Here is a 23871-nt window from a genome sequence, read left to right as displayed (position 1 = left end):
AGTCAGCACCAAGGACTTACCGTGGTTGGTGTCTGTTATGCCTGGTGGGGTTTTGTCTTCTTTTTGTTAAGACATTTTGAGTATCACCTAGGTATTACTAAAGAATAAACTCCATTCTTGCATTGGTACTTCTGAGCATAAAACCGCCCGACTCCACTCTCTTCTGTACATTTGTCAAATCATTGGTTTCAACTCAACTTGTACTGGCTAGTTGTATGACACCTTGACACAAGCTGGAGTCATCTGAGAGGAGCGAACCTCAATGGAGAAAATGCCTCCATAAGATTAAGCTGTAAGGCAAATGAGGAGTGACCAGCCTATGGTCTGTGGTTTCATGCCTGGGCTGGTGGTCTTGGGTTCTATGGAAAACAGGCTAAGCAAGCAGTGAGAAGCAAGTGAATAAGGAGCACCCCTCTGTGGCCTCTGCACCAGCTCCTGCCAGGTTTCTACCCTCACTGCTTTTAATGATGGACTGTGAGCAAAATAAACCCTTTCTTTCCCAAGTTGAGTTTGGTCATAGTGTTTCATCACAGTATTAGTAACCCTAAGACACAACTTTTGTATCATTAAACCAATGTAACAATGATTTCTAGAAGCATCTAGCTTGAGAGGTGGAGGAGGAAGATGGCAGTGGTAAAGGTGTAGTGACTGACATTTACTGGTGTGCTGAGAAGCACTCTAATTGCAGATATTATATCATTTAAACCAAGTATTCTGTAAGGCAAGAAATGTTGTTATTCCCAGTTGGGAAGTGTACAAACTGATCGGTTAGAAAACCTGTTCAAGTTGGAGATAGGAAAGAAAGTTATAAAGGATCTAATGTCTATGTCCTAACTGTTTCATTTCTGTAAATTAATTTTACGATTAGCATACAAAGAAATGAGTTTTACTGTGACATTTTAGTACTTTGCTCTTATTTGACACCCACCACCTACAGACACACACACACACACATACACTCTCACTCTGCCTTCCCCATCTCCACAAATCATGTTGACATTTTCATTGAAATTGTGGTGAATCTGCACTAAACATTATAGCAGCCACAAACCACATGTGACTGTCATAATACAAGTTGAAATGAAAACAGATTAAAATTGCACCTCATTTTAAGTAGTTCTCAGATTCAGGTGGCCCCATAGACTGTTTCAGCCATTGCAGAAGGCAGTATTAACGCAACAGTGGGTCTTTAATTTATCTCTGTTTCTTTGGCTTGAACCTATGACCTAAGACATTTGAGGCAAATTCTCTTCCACTGACCTACATCCCAGCTCCTCTTTGTTTTTTCATTTTCATTTTTATATTTCGAAACAAGATCTCACCAAATTTTACAGGCTGGCTTACTCAGGAAGCTAGGCCAGCTTTGCATTGTGGCATTCCTACCTCAGCCCGCCTTCCTTGGTGCCTGGGATCACAGCCCTGGACCACCATATTTCTCTTGCCTGAGTATTCTTTTTGGTACTCTTTTGAATTTTTTAAAATGAGTTTCTGATTGTTCTTTGTAGTATATAGAAATATAGTCTTTTTTTTTCTTTATTTTGTTTTGGTGTGTGTGTATGTGTGTGTGTAATCACCTGATACCTTATAGCAGGGAGCTCAACTCCTTTGGGGGCTGAACGACCCTCTCACAGGGGTCACATATCAGGTATCCTGCATATCAGATATTTATATTATAATTCATAACAGTAGCATAATTACAATTATGAAGTAGCAATGAAATAATTTTATGGTTGGAGTCACCACAACTTGAGGAACTGTATTAAAGGGTTGCAGCATTAGAAAGGTTGAGAACCACTGATTTATAGCATCTCCAACCTTTCTCTTTCTCACAGTTCTTTGGCTTTTGGGGTGGGGGAAGGTGTTTCAAGACAGGGTTTCTCTGTGTAGCTTTGCGCCTTTCCTGGATCTCGCTCTGTAGACCAGGCTGGCCTTGAACTCACAAAGATCCACCTGCCTCTGCCTCCCTGTGCTGGGATTAAAGGCGTGCATCACCACCGACCGGCTTTGGCTTTTTCTTTATTGAGTAGTTATAGATAAGCACTAGGGAAACCAGGAATGTTAAACACTTTTCTGCCCAGAAGGCTGGGAATGGATGTTGCCTGGTGGCCTTTACACTACCCTGTGGCAGAGGCCATATCAGTCCTCCCAGACCTTTATCTTGAGCTGTTTGTCTTGGTCAATGACCTATCCTTCCTCAGACCCTTATCTCGATCCTGTTCCCTTAGTTAATCTACACATCCCATCTCTATGGAAAATGTCACTAGTACTTTACAAAGAGTTTTGTCTTAAGCTTTGTTGTGCACATGGGGATTGAGTTCATTATCACCATACATTTTTCCCCCCAAATTCTGCTATGCTTAAATATGCCTAAAATAAACTACTTGGAGTCAGACTCTCCAAGTTTGAACCAACACTGGCTACTGAGTTGTATTGAACCCTCCTACCTTCTTATATCAATTCAGACTTTCCCCCCGTAGTACTTTTGAATAGTTGTGCCTTTTAAAAGATACACAATTTCAACTAAGCTGGAAATTTGGTAGGCTTAAAATTGCAAACAGTGCTAGTTTACTGCCCTTTTTAATTGAATGTTTTAGTTACCATATGAAATAATAAGTTTCATTATGACATCTGTCATGGAGAGTTAGGAGTGCTTTTCTGTGTCTTGATTCCTTTTATGAAAAGATAGTTTGTTTGGGGGTTGGCTTGTGTCCTTTAGCGCGATTTCCCTTTGTAGGTTTAGTCTTACTGATAAAGGAATTGAAAAACTAGGCTGAGAAGGAAGCTCAAGGAGCATCTTTTTCTTTCCTCTCTTCTTTCTTTTCTTTCCTTTTTCTTTCTTTTTTTTCAAGAGATAAATAGCAGGTCAGGCAAGCTGTAAGTGCTGGCAGCTGTGGGGAGCAGGGAGATGAAGTACTGAGATACTCATGCCTTTTCAGTTAGTTCCCAGGCTCAGCAGTGGGCGTAGGGAGAGAGGGTTCTTCAGAGAGAGAATGAAATGTGCCGAGTGTCTGAGTAAGCAGGTCTGTTCCTTCGGTGTTCAGTACCTCGTTCATTATAGGTTCTCGCTGTTCATCCTGTGACACATGTGTGTTCATCCCGTGACACATGCATGTTCATCCTGTGACACATGCATGTTCATCCTGTGACACATGCGTGTTCAAGACTTGCTCCCACACCATTTGCTCTCTCTTCCACTTTGCTAACTGTTCCTCTTGTACAAATGCTGTTGAATTTCATGCAGTATTATTGGTCAGTTTGTACAATTATTTCCTGTACTTCGCTTTAGCAGTTTTAGAGTTCTATGTCTCCTATTAGTGACCCATCCATGATTTTGAATGATTTTTGTACAGAATAAAAAACAGGGATCCATTTTTCATTGTTGGGAATGTGGTGTAGGGGAATGACTGTTTTCTCTGAGTGTAGCATGACCGTTAGCTACCATGGAGCAAAATAGTCTTTGTGTTTGCAGTGAAATAAGTAAGACAATACAGTGATAGCTAGTTCTGTGGCGATGGTGATGGGACATTCATCTCTCTTCTAGAAGGAGAGAGAGAGAGTCACCAGATCCCTAACCTAGGATTCTGCCCATCACACATGCTTCCACTCCTGCATTCACATACATGGCTGCATGTGGTCTTGGTGGCTACAGAGTTATAAGATGTGGACAGCTAACTTGAAGGGGACTCATTGATACAGCGCTTGTGAGAGCAACACCCAGGCTGGGTCAGACTTTCCAGTGATGGAGTGTCCTGAGTTGCCTGTGCTCCTGTGGTGGAGTGTCTCGAGTTACCCATGATCCTGTCATGGAGTATCATTTTTTTTTTAATGCTGAATGCCGTTTATTGAAGGAGGGAGGAGGTCTTAAATACAGGCTTACAGTACAATGGGAGAACCCTGGAGGGCAGAAGTTCGCTACAGATGTTTTTTTTTTTTTAATAGCTAAGACAGTAGTCTGATTGGATGTTTTTGAGAGTTCCCAATCTTTTTTTTTTCTTTCTTTCTTTTTTTTTTAATTTAGTTTGCAATACAATTCAGTTCTACATATCAGCCACGGATTCCCTTGTTCTCCCCCCTCCCGTCCCCCTCACCTTCCCCCCAACCCCCCCCCCCCATTCCCACCTCCTCCAGGGCAAAGCCTTCCCCACAGACTGAGGTCAACCTGGTAGACTCAGTCCAGGTAGGTCTAGTCACCTCCTCCCCGGCCGAGCCAAACAGTCCTGCATAGGCCCCAGGTTTCAAACAGCCAACTCATGCTATGAGCACAGGACCCGGTCCCACTGCCTGGATGCCTCCCAAACAGATCAAGCCAATCAACTGTCTCACCCATTCGGAGGGCCTGGTCCAGTGGGGACCCCTCAGCCATTGGTTCATAGTTCATGTGTTTCCATTCATTTGGCTATTTGTCCCTGTGCTTTATCCAACCTTGGTCTCAACAATTCTCGCTCATATAAACCCTCCTCATTCTCGCTAATTGGACTCCCAGAGATCCACCCAGGGCCTAGTCATGGATCTCTGCATCCAGATCCCTCAGTAGTTGTATGAGGTTTCTAGCACAACAATTAGGGTGTTTGGCCATCCCATCACCAGAGTAGGTCAGTTCGGGCTGTCTCTCGACCATTGCCAGCAGTCTGTTGTGTGGGTATCTTTGTGGATTTCTGTGGACCTCTCTAGCACTTTGCTTCTTCCTATTCTCATGTGGTCTTCATTTACCATGGTCTCTTATTCCTTGTTCTCCCTCTCTGTTGTTGATCCAGCTGGGATCTCCCGCTCCCTCAAGCTCTCTTTCCCTCGACCCTCGCCTTACACTACCCCCACTCATGTCCAGGCTGTTCATGTAGATCTCATTCCATTTCTCTGTCATTGGAAATCCCTGTGTCTTTCTTGGGGTCCTATTTTCCAGGTAGCCTCCCTGGTGATGTGAGTAGCAGTCCAGTCATCCTTGTTTCATGTCTAGTATCCTGCTATGAGTGAGTACATACCATGTTTGTCTTTCTGAGTCTGGGTTACCTCACTCAGGATGATTTTTTCTAGATCCATCCATTTGTCTGCAAACCTCATGATGTCATTGTTTTTCTCTGCTGAGTAGTATTCCAATGTGTATATGTACCACATTTTGTTTATCCATTCTTCAGTTGAAGGGCATCTAGGTTGTTTCCATGTTCTGGCTATTACAAACAATGCTGATATGAACATAGCTGAACAAGTGCTCTTATGGTGTGGTTGAGCATTCCTTGGGTATATGCCCAAGAGTGGTATAGCTAGATCTTGGGGAAGATGGATTCCCAATTTTCTAAGAAAGCGCCATATTGATTTCCAAAGTGGTTGTACAAGCTTGCATTCCCACCAGCAGTGGAGGAGAGTTCCCCTAGCTCCACATCCTCTCCAGCATAAGGTGTCTTCAGTGTTTTTTATCTTAGCCATTCTGACAGGCGTAAGGTGGTATCTCAGAGTTGTTTTGATTTGCATTTCCCTGATGAATAGGGATGTTGAGCAATTCCTTAAATGTCTTTCAGCCATTTGAGTTTCCTCTGTTGAGAATTCTCTGTTTAGTTCTATAGCCCATTTCTTAATTGGACTGTTGGGCATTTTGATGTCTAATTTCTTGAGTTCCTTATATATTCTGGATATCAGTCCTCTGTCAGATGTGGGGTTGGTGAAGATCTTTTCCCATTCTGTAGGCTGTCGCTTTGCCTTGTTGACCGTATCCTTTGCTCTACAAAAGCTTCTCAGTTTCAAGAGGTCCCATGTAGATGTATCCAACGGTCTTACCAAATAAGAAACACAGAGCCAATTCAGAGAAGAAAACCAAGAGGTCAGAGCTAAGAGCCTCACCCTTCCTGATTCAGGGATCCTCTCCAGCCAAGAGAGCTCTCCGAAAAGGACCTACTTCCTGTGTGTCTGTCTTTAAAGTCTTCCTGTTCTGCCTTCTCATTGGTTGTAAACCCAAACATGTGACTGCTTCGTCACTGTCTGAATGTACCGCCCTCCAGGTCCTTAAAGGCGTGCGCCACCGCCGCCATGCACTTGCTATGACTTGACTCTAATAGCTCCGACCCCCAGACAACTTTATTTATTAACATACAATTAAAATCACATTTCAGTATAAGTAAAATACCACCACAGTCCCATTGATTGATTGTTTCTCTCAGAGTCTGTGCTACTGGTGTTCTATTTAGGAAGTGGTCTCCTATGCCAATGCGTTCAAGACTACTTCCTACTTTCTCTTCTAGCAGGTTCAGACGCTACCCATTGTGCAGGATACATAGACAAGGAACTTCCCTTAAGCATTCAGGAGGGTGAAACTTGGGAGGGAATTAGCATAGGGAGGATATCAAGGTCAAGGTCAGCAATCAAGGCAACAGTTATCCAAAACGGGGGCCAGGGCCCTACAGGTCCCCTTTTACTAATAAATCAGCTGCTGACTTAGGTTGCATGGGACATCAGCAGGTCACCTTACCCGTCATGGAGACGCCTGCCCAGGCCACACAGGTGCTCTGTCTTAGGTTGGTGAGCGCCCCCAGGCATTACCCATCTCTGAATACTCATTATCATACAGGCTTAATCGTGTGTGAGCTGCAGAGTTAACTGCTGCCAAAGATCTCAAAGTGGCGCTGGGCTTGCAGTCTGTGTGTTCAACACAGGAAAGACCAACAAAAGTCCTAACCCCCCCATAGCCAGTAGGCTAAAGGCAACTGAGCCATTCCCTTCCTTAACAAGCCTTACTGCAAATTGGAGTCCTTGTAAGATGGTATCCCAAAAGCAAATGGAACTTGAGTTTATAAATTTATAATTTTCAAAGCCAATCAAAATGTATATAACTATTGAATTAAATTTATCATGCCCAATAGAATGAAAGATTAACTAACTGTGGTAGCTACTTTTGCTGCCAGGGTCTCTACTGTCCTAGCTGTAGTAAGCAATTATGAAATGGTAATCCCAGAAACAGTAGCAGTGGTGGCCGCCTCTGCTATAACAGCAACAATGGCAGCAGCGATGTCAAATTCTCTTCTGGAGCATGTGGGCATCCACTGACATGGATACAACTCCAGGAACATGAACTGCCAAGGCCCATTTTTCTTGATCCCATCACGACTTAATCAGGCAGCTCTGCAAAAGAACAACTAAGAACCATAAAGAAAAACCAGGCAGCTCACAAGGAGCATAACTAATGGTCTTATAGAGGCTACATTTAGGCTGATAAATTTTAAGGTATCTTCAAAGGGGGCTAAATGAATTTCAGGAGGCCAATAAATGTTGCACAGAGCCACTCCTGAAAAGTATGTATTACACCAGCTTGAAGAGGATTTTGAAAATGAAAAGGCTTAGCTGGCATGCAACTGTTAACAAATGGAGGTCAGTGACCTTCAGGATTATCCTTAATCTCTGTCATGGAGTATCTTGAATTACCCATGCTCCTGTGATGGAGTGTCCTGAGATACCCATGCTCCTGTGATGGAGTGTCTTGACTTACCCATGCTCCTGTAAGTAATTCAATAAGCTCATTGTTCATCAGGTTGAGTTTGGATGGAATTGTTTCTTTGGGTCACTGTCTTGACTATCTAAGGACTAATAGATGTTTGGTCATGTTTCTCCAGGAAAAGTCACACAACATATGACTGTCCTGTTTTCTCAGCCTGATTTGTTGAAGAGACTTTTTTTTCCATGTATATTTTTGGCAACTGTGTTGGAAATTAGGTGGCTATGGTTCCATTTATTATGTTTGATCTTCTGCTTTCTTCCATTGATCTGATATCTGTTTTTTGCCATTCAATGCTGATATTGCTACTATAGTTCTGAGATGTAACTTGAAACCATGTATGGGATACTGTCTTCCTACTTAATATTGCTTTGGTTAGTCAAAGTCTTTTGTGCTTCAATATAAATTTTAGAATTGTCTTTTTAGTTCTGTGATGAATGCCACTTGTTTTTTGATGGTGATACATTAAATCTGTAGGTCATTCTTCATAACACAACCATCATCACGACTCTTGCAGTCCTTAAGCTTGGGAGATTCTAATTGGTGCTATTAACTTGACAGAATCTAGTATCACTTTGGAGATGGGCCTCTGGGCATGCCTGTGGGGGATTATTTTTATTACATTCATTGATGTGGGAAGGTCCATCTTCATAGTGGGCAGGGTCATTCCTTGGGCTGAGGAATGCTGAGCTGTATAAGATGGAGAAATAGCTGATCAGCAGCAACAGCATTCATTTATCTCTCTGTGGTGATTCTTTTTCCTGTCCTGCCAGTCAGCTCCCAAATAATGACATGGAGACTTATTATTAATTATGAAAGCTTGGCCTTAGCTTAGGCTTGTCCCACTAGCTCTTATAACTTAAATTAACCCATTTATTTTAATCTACATTCTGTCACGTGGCTTGTTACCTCATCTCTCCATACCGCCCATTCCTCCACATCTCCTGGTGTCCCCTCTCCAGTGTCTTCTCTGTCCCAGGAAGTCCCACCTAACCTCTTTTCTAGCTATTGGCCGTTCAACTTTTATCACATCAATCACAGCCATACATCTCTACTTTGAGTTCCCTGCTGTGATAGGCTGGACTTTGAACATGAGCTACAATAAACCTTTTGTTTTTCTTCAGTTACTTTTGTCAGGGTATTTTGATTACAGCATCAGGAAAAGAAACTCACATAGGACTTTTTTTTTCCTGTTTTCTTGTGTCTTTTTCAGTTTTTTTTTCCTTTAGTTTGATTATAGAAGTCTTTAAACTTTGTTAGGTTTATTTCTAGGTGTTTTACTTTTTAAATTATGTATGTTTTCTGATTTCTTTCTTCGTAAGTATGTTATTAGCATATAAAAATTTGCTGATTTTTCTTGTCAATTTTGTATCCTGCTGTTTTGTTGAAAGTGTCTCATATTTAATCACAATTAATATTTCTTTGAAGACCCAGTGCATGTCTTTAATCATAGTACTTGAAAGGCAGAAGCATGTAGATTTCTGTGAGTTTGAGGCCAGCCTGGTGTCTATAGGGAATTCCAGGCCAGTCAGGGCTACAAAATAAGACCCTGTGTCTTAGGTACAGTTCTGTTGCTGTGAAGGGACACCGTGACCAAGGCAACTCTTATAAAAGAAAGCATTTAGTTGGGGGCTTACATTTTTAGAGGGTCTGTGGTCATCATGACAGGAAGCAGGCATGACACTAGAGCAGGAGCTGAGAGCTTTACATCCTGATCTGCACACATCAGACAGAGAGAAAGCCACCAGGCCTGGGTGGCCCTTGAAGCTGTTCTTGAATTTGATTTGCAAGTATTTTATTTAGGATTTTTGCATGTATGTTCCTCAGGGAAATTAATCTATACTTTTTAATATTGTGTCCTTATCTGATTTGGGTATCAGGGTAGCACTAGCTCATAGAGTGAGTTTGAAAGTGTTCTTCCCCTTTGTATCTTATGGACTACTTTAAGGAGTTGACTTTAATTTTTCTTTAAAGGCCTGGTAGACATGAGCAGTGAATGTCCTGAGCTTTTGTGTTGGAAATCGCTTTATTATGGCTCTGACCTCCGTTTTATAGACCAATTTGAGTTGTTTATATTTTCTTGATTAATTTTTGGTGGGTCATTTATGTTTTTTTGAAATGTGTTTTCAAATTATTCCCTAATTATCTTGGGGATTTTATTGGTATCTTCTTAATGTCCCCCTTCCATCTGTAATTTTATGGATTTAGGTCTTTCTCTGGATTAACTTGGCAAAGGGTTAATTGATCGTGTTTATTTTGTTTTTCAAATACTCAGTCCTTCGTGTAATGGATTCTTTCTATTCTTTTGGTTTCTGTTTCATTAATTTTCTGCCCCAATCTTTTCTGTTTCTTTACATTTACTGCTCTTAGGTTTGGCTTGTTCTCGTTTTTTTTTAAGACCTTGATGTGCATCATTACATGATTGTGATCTCTAATTCTTTGGTGTAATCGCTCACGTTTATTTAGTCTTTCCTCTTAGAACTTCCTTTGCTGTTATGCTTTCATTTTTTTTAATTCTTGTTTTGGAGACAGGGTTTCTCTGTGTAGCTTTGTGCCTTTCCTGGAACTCACTTTGTAGACCAGGCTGGCCTCGAACTCACAGAGATCCGCCTGCCTCTGCCTCCTAAGTGCTGGGATTAAAGGCGTGCACCACCACCGCCCTTAATTCTAAGATTCAAAATTTTGTGTATATGGGTGTCTTGTCTACATACATGTCTGTGCACACACACAGGGACAGGAAAGTGTATCAGATCTCCTCTGGGTCTGGAGTTACATATGGTTGTGAATATCCATGTGTGTTCTGGGAATAGAACATGGGTCTTCTGGAAGAGCAGCTAGTGCTCTTAACTTCTTAACCATTTCTCTAACCTCAATTTAGAATTAACCCACTGGCTATTTAAAAACATGTTTTCTAGTCCTCCATCTGTTTGCATAGTCTCTGTCTTCTCTTGTTACTGGTTTCTAGCTTTATTCAAGTATGAGTTGATAAGATGCAAAAATTATTTTTTTTAATTTGTGGAGACTCACATTATGACCTAAAATGTGATTTGTGTCTGAGAGAGTTTCATGGGCTGCTTAGAAGAATGTGTGCAGAAAAGATTAATATTCATAGTTGTCCATTTGGCATATAGTGTAGATACTGACATTTCTTTATTGACTTTTAGTATTGATAACCTCTCTAAAGATAGGTGATATATGAAGTTATCCCCATTCCTTTATCAGGATTCACTTGTCCTTTTATGTCTGTTAATTGTTGTATAAATTGAGAGCCCCAATATTTGATGCATATGTAGCTACAATGATTCTGCCTTCTTGGTTAATTGTTTCCTTCACTGATATGTACTGAACTGCTTTATCACTTCTGATTAATTTTGGCTTGAGGTCTGTCTTATTCAATCCAAGAGTAACTTGGCCAGCTTCTGTTTGCTGGGCACTGGATTGTCAGCCTTTCACGCTCATCTGTGTCTTTGTCAGTGAGGTGTGTTCCTTTTAGTCCAAATAGTTCAGTCATATTTTTTAATCCAAACAGCTAGTACAGAACTTTAAATTGTGGAGTTAAAACCATTCACATTTAGTTTACTATATAGAGTTTGCTAATTTCTATCCTTTCATTGGTTGTTTTCCTGGTTGATTGTGTTGTTTGTTATTTTCTTTCTCCCCTGCATCAGTTAAGGGTTTGAGGGTTGACTAATTTGGATATGATTGATCATTGCCTATTTTGTCTTCATTCATTGGTTTCTGTTGTAAATGTATTATTTCCCGTGTTATAGTGACTGATCCTGTACTCCTTCTCTGTGATTAGAATTCAGATATAGTCTGCAATGCTGGCTTGGTGGTAATGAATTTCTTTAACTTGTGTAGGTCTTAAAACACGTGTATCTGCTGATTTTAAAAGATAGCCTTGCAGTATATCTTGGTTAGACAGTATTCACCTTCAGGGCTTGAAATATATTGTTTATGCTCTTATGGCTTCTAGTTCTGTTGAGAGGCCTGATGTTATTCTTCTGTGTTTGCTTTTGAATGTCAGTTGACATCTTTCTCTTACAGCTTTAATATTGTTCCTTGTTGTGTGTTCTTGGCACCTTGACCATAATAGGCTACAGAGGAGTTCTTCTCATCATTTCTGCTTGAGATTCTAAGTGTCCACTGTGCTTGGATGTCCATGTATTTGGATTTGGGGACTTTATGCTATAAACCACTAGATAGATTTTCTATGCCTTTAGTGTATATCTCAGTTCTGTCTTCTCTCTAATGGATTCTTAGGTTTAGCGTCTTGATCATAGGCCATGAAATAACAACGTTTTAAAAGCTGAGGTAGCAAGACAACAATACCAGCAAAGCAGAAAACAGTGTGTAAGAGCAGCAGTTTGATAAGTTTTGAGTATTGGAGCCAGCCAGGTGCAAGGGAGTGAGCTGAGGTTGGAGACTCCTCTGTTTAAATGGGTGCTAGGTGCCTGTGCTTCTCGACGGCGTTGCCGCTTTCTTGTGTTCGCCACGCTTCCCACGGTGCTCACCACGCTTCCCACGGTGTTCACCACGCTTCCCACTGTGTTCACCCCACGCTTCCCACTGTGCTCACCACGCTTCCCACTGTGCTCACCCCACGCTTCCCACTGTGTTCACCACACTTCCCACTGTGTTCACCACACTTCCCACTGTGTTCACCACACTTCCCACTGTGCTCACCACGCTTCCCACTGTGCTCACCACGCTTCCCACTGTGTTCACCACACTTCCCACTGTGCTCACCCCACACTTCCCACTGTGTTCACCACGCTTCCCACTGTGTTCACCACGCTTCCCACTGTGTTCACCACACTTCCCACTGTGCTCACCACACTTCCCACTGTGTTCACCACACTTCCCACTGTGTTCACCACGCTTCCCACTGTGTTCACCACACTTCCCACTGTGTTCACCACGCTTCCCACTGTGTTCACCACGCTTCCCACTGTGTTCACCACACTTCCCACTGTGTTCACCCCACACTTCCCACTGTGTTCACCACACTTCCCACTGTGTTCACCACACTTCCCACTGTGCTCACCCCACACTTCCCACTGTGCTCACCACGCTTCCCACTGTGTTCACCCCACGCTTCCCACTGTGTTCACCACGCTTCCCACTGTGCTCACCACGCTTCCCACTGTGTTCACCACGCTTCCCACTGTGTTCACACCACACTTCCCACTGTGCTCACCACACTTCCCACTGTGCTCACCCCACGCTTCCCACTGTGTTCACCACACACTTCCCACTGTGTTCACCACGCTTCCCACTGTGCTCACCCCACGCTTCCCACTGTGTTCACCACACTTCCCACTGTGTTCACCACGCTTCCCACTGTGCTCACCACGCTTCCCACTGTGTTCACCCCACACTTCCCACTGTGTTCACCACGCTTCCCACTGTGCTCACCCCACGCTTCCCACTGTGTTCACCCCACGCTTCCCACTGTGTTCACCACACTTCCCACTGTGCTCACCACGCTTCCCACTGTGCTCACCACACTTCCCACTGTGTTCACCACGCTTCCCACTGTGTTCACACCACACTTCCCACTGTGTTCACCATGCTTCCCACTGTGCTCACCACGCTTCCCACTGTGCTCACCACACTTCCCACTGTGTTCACCACACTTCCCACTGTGTTCACCACGCTTCCCACTGTGTTCACCCCACGCTTCCCACTGTGTTCACCACGCTTCCCACTGTGTTCACCACACTTCCCACTGTGCTCACCACACTTCCCACTGTGTTCACCACGCTTCCCACTGTGTTCACCACACACTTCCCACTGTGTTCACCACGCTTCCCACTGTGCTCACCACACTTCCCACTGTGTTCACCCCACGCTTCCCACTGTGTTCACCACACTTCCCACTGTGCTCACCACACTTCCCACTGTGTTCACCACGCTTCCCACTGTGTTCACCACGCTTCCCACTGTGCTCACCACACTTCCCACTGTGTTCACACCACACTTCCCACTGTGTTCACACCACACTTCCCACTGTGTTCACCACGCTTCCCACTGTGCTCACCCCACGCTTCCCACTGTGCTCACCCCACGCTTCCCACTGTGCTCACCACACTTCCCACTGTGTTCACCACGCTTCCCACTGTGCTCACCCCACGCTTCCCACTGTGCTCACCACGCTTCCCACTGTGCTCACCACGCTTCCCACTGTGTTCACCACGCTTCCCACTGTGTTCACCCCACACTTCCCACTGTGTTCACCACGCTTCCCACTGTGTTCACCACGCTTCCCACTGTGCTCACCACACTTCCCACTGTGTTCACCACACTTCCCACTGTGCTCACCATGCTTCCCACTGTGCTCACCACACTTCCCACTGTGTTCACACCACACTTCCCACTGTGTTCACCATGCTTCCCACTGTGTTCACCACGCTTCCCACTGTGTTCACCACACTTCCCACTGTGTTCACCACACTTCCCACTGTGCTCACCACGCTTCCCACTGTGCTCACCACGCTTCCCACTGTGTTCACCACACTTCCCACTGTGTTCACCACTCTTCCCACGGTGCTCACCACACTTCCCACTGTGTTCACACCACACTTCCCACTGTGTTCACCATGCTTCCCACTGTGTTCACCACGCTTCCCACGGTGCTCACCACACTTCCCACTGTGTTCACCCCACGCTTCCCACTGTGTTCACCCCACGCTTCCCACTGTGCTCACCACACTTCCCACTGTGTTCACCACGCTTCCCACTGTGCTCACCACGCTTCCCACTGTGCTCACCACACTTCCCACTGTGTTCACACCACACTTCCCACTGTGTTCACCACGCTTCCCACTGTGCTCACCACGCTTCCCACTGTGCTCACCACACTTCCCACTGTGTTCACACCACACTTCCCACTGTGTTCACACCACACTTCCCACTGTGTTCACCACGCTTCCCACTGTGCTCACCCCACGCTTCCCACTGTGCTCACCACGCTTCCCACTGTGCTCACCACGCTTCCCACTGTGTTCACCACGCTTCCCACTGTGTTCACCCCACACTTCCCACTGTGTTCACCACACTTCCCACTGTGTTCACCACGCTTCCCACTGTGCTCACCACACTTCCCACTGTGTTCACCACACTTCCCACTGTGCTCACCACGCTTCCCACTGTGCTCACCACGCTTCCCACTGTGTTCACCACACTTCCCACTGTGTTCACCACGCTTCCCACTGTGTTCACCACGCTTCCCACTGTGCTCACCACGCTTCCCACTGTGCTCACCACGCTTCCCACTGTGTTCACCACACTTCCCACTGTGTTCACCACGCTTCCCACTGTGTTCACCACACTTCCCACTGTGCTCACCACACTTCCCACTGTGCTCACCACACTTCCCACTGTGTTCACCACGCTTCCCACTGTGTTCACCACGCTTCCCACTGTGCTCACCACGCTTCCCACTGTGCTCACCACACACTTCCCACTGTGCTCACCACACTTCCCACTGTGCTCACCACACTTCCCACTGTGTTCACCATGCTTCCCACTGTGCTCACCACACTTCCCACTGTGTTCACCCCACGCTTCCCACTGTGCTCACCACACTTCCCACTGTGCTCACCACGCTTCCCACTGTGTTCACCATGCTTCCCACTGTGTTCACCACGCTTCCCACGGTGCTCACCACGCTTCCCACTGTGTTCACCACGCTTCCCACTGTGCTCACCCCACGCTTCCCACTGTGCTCACCACACTTCCCACTGTGCTCACCACACTTCCCACTGTGTTCACCACACTTCCCACTGTGTTCACCCCATGCTTCCAACTGTGCTCACCACGCTTCCCACTGTGCTCACCACGCTTCCCACTGTGTTCACCACACTTCCCACTGTGCTCACCACACTTCCCACTGTGTTCACACCACACTTCCCACTGTGCTCACCACACTTCCCACTGTGCTCACCACGCTTCCCACTGTGTTCACCACACTTCCCACTGTGCTCACCACACTTCCCACTGTGTTCACACCACACTTCCCACTGTGCTCACCACACTTCCCACTGTGTTCACCACGCTTCCCACTGTGCTCACCACACTTCCCACTGTGTTCACACCACACTTCCCACTGTGCTCACCACGCTTCCCACTGTGTTCACCATGCTTCCCACTGTGTTCACCACATTTCCCACTGTGCTCACCACGCTTCCCACTGTGTTCACCCCACGCTTCCCACTGTGCTCACCACGCTTCCCACGGTGTTCACCACACTTCCCACGGTGCTCACCACGCTTCCCAGCTGCCCGTCACCCCTCCTGTGATTCTGATGCACTTCCCCTCTTTCCCTGTTGGAAGACGGGGTTTTTCTCATCCTGACTGTTCACATATTGTACATATTGTCAATTGTACGACGACGACGACGACAGCTTCCTCTTATTGTCTTTACACTCAGGATTTTCCCCTCTTTCATTCTTGATTTTGGCAATGTGTCTTCTCGTCAATTTTGTTTTGATTTGCCTAGACAAGAGTATACTAATTTTGTTGCATTTTTCAAAATCCAATTTGTCTCCCCTGATTTTTCTGTAATAACATTTCTTTTTTATTTTTCTGATGCTCTTTTTATAAAAAAAAAAGATTTATTTGCATTTTATGTGTATGAATGTTTGCCTGCATTTATATATGTGCTCTACATGCCTAATGCTGAGGAGGCCAGAAGAGGGTATCAGCTCCCCTGGAACCAAAGTTACAGCCACCATGTTCGTGCTGGGAAACTAACCCTGGTCCTCTGCAGGGGCAGCACGTTCTCCTAATTGTTTAACCACTTCTGGCCCCATTTCCTACATTCCTCATTATCATTCTTTTAAAAGTTTTCACATGTATTTGTGTTAGATGTATACATGTATGTGTATGAATGGAGACCAGAGGTCAACACTTAAGTTCATCTCCACCTTACCTTTTGAGACAGGGTCTCTCACTGAACCTGATGCTCACCAGTTGACTAGGCTGGCTGGCTGGAAAACTCCAGGAGCCTCCCTGTCTCCACTCATCCTGTGCACTGTCCCCAGTGTACGCAACCATACCCAGCTTTATGGCATGGGTGCTGAGGATCCGGCCTCCAGTCCTCACACTTTTATGGGAGGCATTGTGACTAATTCAGCCCCCAGCCAGCTATTGCTTCTTTCTTAATACACGTTAGTGTTCGATTTGCTCTTACTTTCTTAGGAGAACATCTTTGAAATTGATCGCAGTACTTAAAACTTTATAAAGTAGCATTTAAAGCAATTTTAAATACTGCTTTACCAGTTTCCACAAATTTTGGTGTGTTTTGATTTCATTCAACTTACTTCAACCCAGGATACTTAATTTTTACCTTTTTACTTCATAAGCTGGGTAAAAGTATGGTGGTTATTTCTGTGGATATTTCCCATATTCATTTTTGCTATTTTTTAATTTATTACTATTTTTAGTTATTTAAGATGTACTATAAATTATTTCTAAAATGCTTTAATTATATTGTCAGATTATTTATGTTTATTATTATTTTTATTTTATTATTTATACAATTGCATGATTTTATTCCTTTTAAGTTTATTGAAGCATGATTTATGTCTTAGCATTATAGACAAATAAATATCCCATATATAGTCAAAAGAATGTTATCTCTCTAGATATCAAGTTATATTAACTTGATTAATAAGTATTATCTTAGTCTTCTGTACTCTGATTAACTTTCTCTTGTTTTATGAATTATTCAGAGAAGAACTTTTAGTTGTGCAGATAAAGTTATTTATTGATTAGTTTGGTCTTTTTGGACTGGCTTTCACTTTGTAGCCCAGGACAGCTTGGAAATCACTGCTTCCCAAGCTAACCTTGAGTTACAGCAGGATTCCTGCCTTATTTTCTCAAGTGCTGGGATTATAGGTAGGAGACATCACTCCTGGCTGAATTTTCAGTTTTCCCATCATGCACTTTTCTGGTTGGTTTTAGGTCAGTATACATATATAATTTTTTTAAGTGTATTGACCTAATCCTCATAAAATCTGCTTCTCTTTGGTCTTATTTCCTAGGCAAAAATCTGTTTTGTCTTACATAACTTTTTCATGGTTTATGTCCCTGAGTTTATAAGGTCCTCTCCTGGCAACTTTGTCCATCTTGCTTTTTTAATCCACCTCTGCCCATGATGAGAGGGTTTTTCCTTCACAAGCGAAGACACAGTTGGCTTTAGATCTGCTCTTTTCATGGTCCTGCTAGTTATCTTTAGTCTTCTTCCATGTCTTTATTGTTTTCCTTTTATGCTTATCAAGTCTTGATTTTTATACCATTTAATTCCTTAGTTAACTTTTAGCTATAGTTCATTAATTTTCTTCCTACAGTTTATGTGAACTAGAGATTACAGTAAGAATCTTTTTGAGTGTATATGTTAGTACTTGATTTAATCCCAGTGAAACAGCCATTTTCCTATATACCTCCATCTCCCCTTACAGTCAATAGTTGTGAGGAATTTGAGAGTGTATCCAGTTGGATGGTAGCAGGTAAGCCCGAAGAAGTTCAATTGGAACAACAGAAGATGTGAGGTTCCTGGGTGAGAACCAAGAAGGAATGGGGTTAGGATCCTGCCCTCACTCCTCAGGGTCTTGCGTCTTACGTCATCAGCACCGTTTACCTATCAAACGGTTCATTGTTCACAGAAATAGCATTACCAAGAGCATCTCCATGTGTACTTTTTCCTCAAGCCCCAACCCCACGGGACAGCTTAAGGGGCAAAATGTGATGCACTTCACTAAAACCACATTCCCAGCCTGTGCAGCCAGGATACCGACTCCTGAAGAGTGGAAGCTTCATGGTCCAGGGAGTTTGGAAAAGTATACAGCTGTATTTATGTATATCTGCAATATTGTTGGCATATCAACAGCTCTATGAAACTTATACAAAAGAAATATGATTAATTTTCTTTTAAGCAAGAATTCTCAAAATTAATTGGCCATAGAATAATCATTTTTTTAAATTTTGTTTTAATAACCTACAGAGGTAGCATTTGATAATAGTAACTTGGGCAAAAGCTAATCTGGTAAATACTAGTCTATAAAACAACAGAAATAAAATAGAGGTCACCCATTTTTTAAGGATTTATTTTTATTTTTTAAAATTATGTGTAGGTGTGTCTACGTGTGGGTATGTGCATGCCAGTACAGATGTTCATGGAAGCCACAGGTGTGGGATCTCATTGTAGCTGGTACTGACTGCCATGGGTACTGAGAACTGAACTTGAGTCATCTGGAAAAACAGCAAGTGCTCTTAACCACGGAGCTGTTGCTCCAGCCCCAAGGCTACCTGTTTTTAAATTAGCATTAAGAAACAAAGTACTGGGGGCTGGCGAGTGGCCTGCTCAGTGAAGGGCTTGGCATGCAAGCTTAGAGACCTATGTTTGGGTCCCAACACCTGTGAAATAAGCCAGTATCCCATGTGCCTATAACCCTGGCACTGAAGAGGCAGAAAGAGCAGGGTCCCTGGAGTGCATGGGCCAGCTCGTCTTGCCTAATTATGAGCTCCAGGTTCAGTCTCAAAAAGTAAGGGTGAAAGCAATAAAGATACATTTCCCTCTGACCTCCACATACATATGCGTGCATGAACAGGTACACACCCATGCCCCCCATCGCATGGAGAAACATAATCGTTGTGGAATGAAAGTAAAGCTAATGTGTAGCCGGAGTTTTCCTGGTCCTGCCTGGCCCACAGTCAGGACAAATCTCTCTCACCCGCCAGTCCTGCAGCCGCTTAGACCCAACCAAGTAAACACACAGAGACTTGTATTGTTTACAAACTGTATGGCCATAGCAGGCTTCTTGTTAACTGTTCTTATATCTTAAATCAATCCATTTCTATTAATCTATAAGTTGCCACGTGGCTCGTGGCATACCGGTGTCTTAACATCTGCTTCTCATCTTGGCAGCGGCTGGCAGTATCTCTCTGACTCAGCCTTCCACTTCCCAGAATTCTCCTCTCCTTGTCCCGCCTATACTTCCTGCCTGGCTACTGGCCAATCAGTGTTTTATTTATCAATCAATCAGAGCAACACATTTAACATACAGGACATCCCACAGCACTAATGTCATCATCAATTTCCTCAAAACCTATTTAATGCACTTCTGTTTTTGTTTTTTTTTCGATGATGAAAGTCAAGTATACTGTGATATATTTATTGGTATCTTCTGTTTCTATTTGTAGGGGACGTGATCAACCTTGGTGACAGACAGCTCACTGTTATGCACATGCCAGGTCACTCGAGAGGCAGTATTTGCTTACATGACAAAGACCGGAAGGTTCTCTTCAGTGGCGATGTGGTGTATGATGGCTCCCTGATTGACTGGCTCCCGTACAGCAGGATAAGCGACTATGTTGGGACTTGTGAACGTCTCATAGAATTAGTGGACTCAGGTCTCGTGGAGAAGGTGCTTCCCGGGCACTTCAATACCTTTGGTGCTGAAAGGCTTTTTCGTTTAGCTTCTAACTACATTTCAAAAGCTGGGATATGCCACAAAGTGTCTACTTTTGCCATGAGGTCTCTGGCAAGTTTGGCCCTCCGTGTGACAAACTCCAGGACCTCCCCTTAGTGTCTGTCCTGATCCTTTGTTGGCGTTAACTGTGTAAATTAACTCGGTTCCCTTGTGTTATTTAATAGTGAGCATTTCAAAAAGTGCTTTTATATAACCATATTGTATATTAGAGAAAAAGAGGATTAAGAATGAGGAAGCCAAAAACAAAACAAAACAAAAAACAAAAGTAGCTGTCTTAGCGTCGTATGTTTTTCTTTTTTCCAAGGAAGAAGCCAGCTGGTCAGTGCTTTCATTTCAGAGCGTTTGCTCTGTAAATGCTGTGGGGTGATCTGGGCAGCAGGGATGCACTCACCGCAGCGCAAAACCTGCCCATGCTCCTCCTTGGTGCACTTCCCGGGATGCCTAGGGGGAACCAAATGGAGTTCTGGGCTTGCCCTTCACACCCGATTCTGTGTCCATGTTTTATTTAAAGATAAAATTTCTTGGGTTTAAAAATAAAGTAGAACTCAATATGAATTAGCATTAGGATGACAGCTAAAACATCCCATATTTGTGACCCTGGATTTTATGCCTCTTTTTTATTTTTTCTTATTCTTTGTATAAGACATAACGTGATATATAATTTAACTTACAAACAGTACAATGAATTTTGTTGTCTTGTTGCAAAGCTTTAAATCTAAACTGTGGAGTGCTTCAGTAAAACACTACTGTCTGTTGTTTGTTATTGTGTAAGTAATATTTCAGTCATGAAAGTGAAATTCAAACGTATGTAACCTAACTTCAGATTGTCAGATTTCTTAAAAGGACACTGTCAGGCAAATTTGAAAATATACACATTGAGAATAATTTTTTATTATATCCTATTTTAGTATTAATAGCTAATATAAACAAAATTTTTCTGGTTAAATAGCAACTTCAGTATTGTGTCATGTTTTACAGTACCAAAACAATTCCGGATATCTATGACATCTTAATGTAAACCATTCCTTTGATTGATATGACATGTATATGTACCACAGAAGAATTTTTAAATGAATTGCCATGTATGTATTATCTACTGACTAGTGCAAATGGCCTTCTTATCCTGATTCACAACACCTGTCCCTGCTCAGCGTCCCTTGTCATGAATTAAAACAAGTCTGTGCTCAGACATCATAGGAAACATTAAACCACTATTCAGTGATACTAGGTAAAGTGTTTGGGTTCGGTGCTTTTAATAATAATTTATCAAAAAGTCTTTTGGAATATTTCATAAAAGTTTTTAAAACAGTTTCCCACTACATTTTTATTATTGACATGTTATTACTGATATTCTAGATCAAACAGATCCACTTTTGGAAACCAGATCTTTTAATATTAGGAAAAAACAGCAATTCTTATTTCTGTCAAGTTATGTAACATTTTACCCTACAAACACCCAGGTTCTTCAGGTTTTTTTTATTCTTTCAGTAGGCAAACATTCACGAATGTGAGTGCACACAGTCATACACATACATACACACAGCCACACAAGTACATACACACAGCCACACACATACATACACACAGCCACACAAGTACATACACACAGCCACACACATACATACACACAGCCACACAAGTACATACACACAGCCACACACATACCTACACACAGTCACACACATACCTACACACAGTCACACATACATATACACACATACATACACATAATCACAGACATACATATACACAATCATACACATACATAGAGTCACACACATACATACACAGTCACACATACATATACACACACACACATACATACATACACACAGCCACACACATACATACACAGTCACACACATACCTACACACAGTCACACATACATATACACACATACATACACATAATCACATACATACATATACACAATCACACACATACATACATACAGTCACACACATACATACACACAGTCACACACATACACACACAGTCATACACATACATACACACAGTCATACACATACCTACACACAGTCACACATACATATTCACACATACATACACATAACCACATACATACGTATACACAATCACACACATACATACAGTCACACACATACATACACAGCACTGTGCTCAACAATGCAGGAGGTTTGAAAGTGAAAAAACACATTTTAGCTGGATGTTAAAGGCTACAAAACCCAAAAAATAATTTAGGCAAGTTGAAGTTAATATAAATTATGCTTAAATATAAAGGATATAAGGAAAAGGGTGTGAAGTAGGGTACGGGGAAATGCCCTGGAAAAGGGGATTTTTGAGTCAGAATTGGAGGGAAGCTGGGAACGATATGAGCCTCAGGTTTTAAGAATTGCTAGATGGATTAGCCTATTCCTTGTGACTATATAAATTTAATTTTCTGGAGTCTCATTTATTCTTAGTACCAAGTATTTAGCATGAATAAGATGGGTTTGTGATTGTATATGTGATTGCATATGCATATGTTCTTAAAGGCATATGAACTGAGTGATTACATGCCACCACGTAAACCTTTGCTTAGAGTCAGAAAGGAGGCCATGATTGGCTCAGATATGGAGTATCATGAAGTCTGTCATGGTCTTCAAGACAGTGAGTCTGTTTCAACTGATGACACAGTACTGAGAATTGAGATTGGTTCAGGGCAACTACAGTCAATAAGCCTTAAATATAGTCATTATTTTTGTATCAGCAGCACAAAATAAAGCCAAAAGTCCTTAATCATTGACTATTTTATCATATTTTAGTATTTATTTAAAATCAGGATAGAGTAGGCGTTAAACTTTATTAGGAAAAATTTATTCCTGATAAGATGTTTCTCCCTATTTATTAAAAGTGCAATTTTCAGTATAGGTTGATATTTTTGTTGATTTCCCTAATCTTTCAGTTTTTCTAATTATATTGCAGTGTAAGATTGTGATATTTCAGTATTGCTACCATGTGAAAAATATGAAAGTAAATTCATGCTCATTTAGTATTCATGGTAGGTTGTAAATGTGTACCCTGGTTCCAGCACTGGGGGTAACTGACCAGTGTCATACAGCATGGACTAGGAACAATGTCTGCTAGCAAACTGTGCCCTCTCTAAACCTGCACAATCCATAGAATTGGCCACATATATTTTTACTTTCCAATACATCACACATGTGAAGAATAAATCAAATAATATTAAATCCTAATAGCATATTTAGAAAATGCAAAAATATATTTTCACCCTGACAGTGACCCTAGAGTTATGATTTTTGGAAATAGAATATTGTAAATGTAACTCAAAGTTGTCAAAATGTTAGACATTTCAAAAAAATTTTCTTGTTTATATTGTTGATAATGAGCTCGTGGACTTTCACTTTCTTTATTTAATTAATGTCTCCTTTAAACTGAAAAGCTTAAAACAAACTGAAACCTTGTGTGCTATGCTGATGTAGTTGAATAAATGGTATGTGTATTTGTTCTTATATGGATAGTAATATGAATGTGACATGCACAAATTGTCCTATAATTTTCTGATAAGTGTATGTAAACATTGGTGTGGTAACTATTAAAGTGCCCATTTATTTCAGTGTATAAGTGGTGCTTTTTATATAACATTAACAAATTTCTTTTTAATAACTTAGAAAGAATATACCATGTAAAATTTTGTTTTACTAAATGAAAGTGTCAAAAGTTCCTAACAAATAAAGTGTAAAGTCTGGGGGAAGCAATCCAGAACCTAGAAGAATCCAAACACCTCATTCGTAAATGACGAATCCAGTCAGAGGATTCAATACCATTACAGGTTCTCCCATGGGAGAAGAAGGTCATGCCAGCATAAAAACGAATCCCAAGTTGATTAGAAATGCAGACATGTAAACTAAAAC

General features: G+C 42.4%; 1 protein-coding gene across 1 annotated transcript in view; it reads left to right on the top strand.

The window, feature by feature from the left end:
• The window catches only part of Mblac2 (metallo-beta-lactamase domain containing 2), a 30230-nt gene extending 6657 nt beyond the window's left edge, over nucleotides 1-23573 (top strand). The window contains exon 2 of the mRNA XM_052743667.1: nucleotides 19685-23573. Coding sequence (XP_052599627.1) covers nucleotides 19685-20070 — 386 coding nt within the window. The 3' untranslated portion in view covers nucleotides 20071-23573. The remainder of the gene's footprint in view (nucleotides 1-19684) is intronic.
• The last annotated feature ends 298 nt before the right edge of the window (nucleotides 23574-23871 follow it).

This window comes from Peromyscus californicus, unplaced genomic scaffold (genome assembly GCF_007827085.1).
Source record: "Peromyscus californicus insignis strain IS unplaced genomic scaffold, ASM782708v3 Scaffold_18__1_contigs__length_77618521, whole genome shotgun sequence".
Lineage (NCBI taxonomy): Eukaryota > Metazoa > Chordata > Mammalia > Rodentia > Cricetidae > Peromyscus > Peromyscus californicus.
The sequence above is the reverse complement of the archived record's forward strand: the minus strand, read 5'-3'. Positions and strand labels throughout refer to the sequence as shown.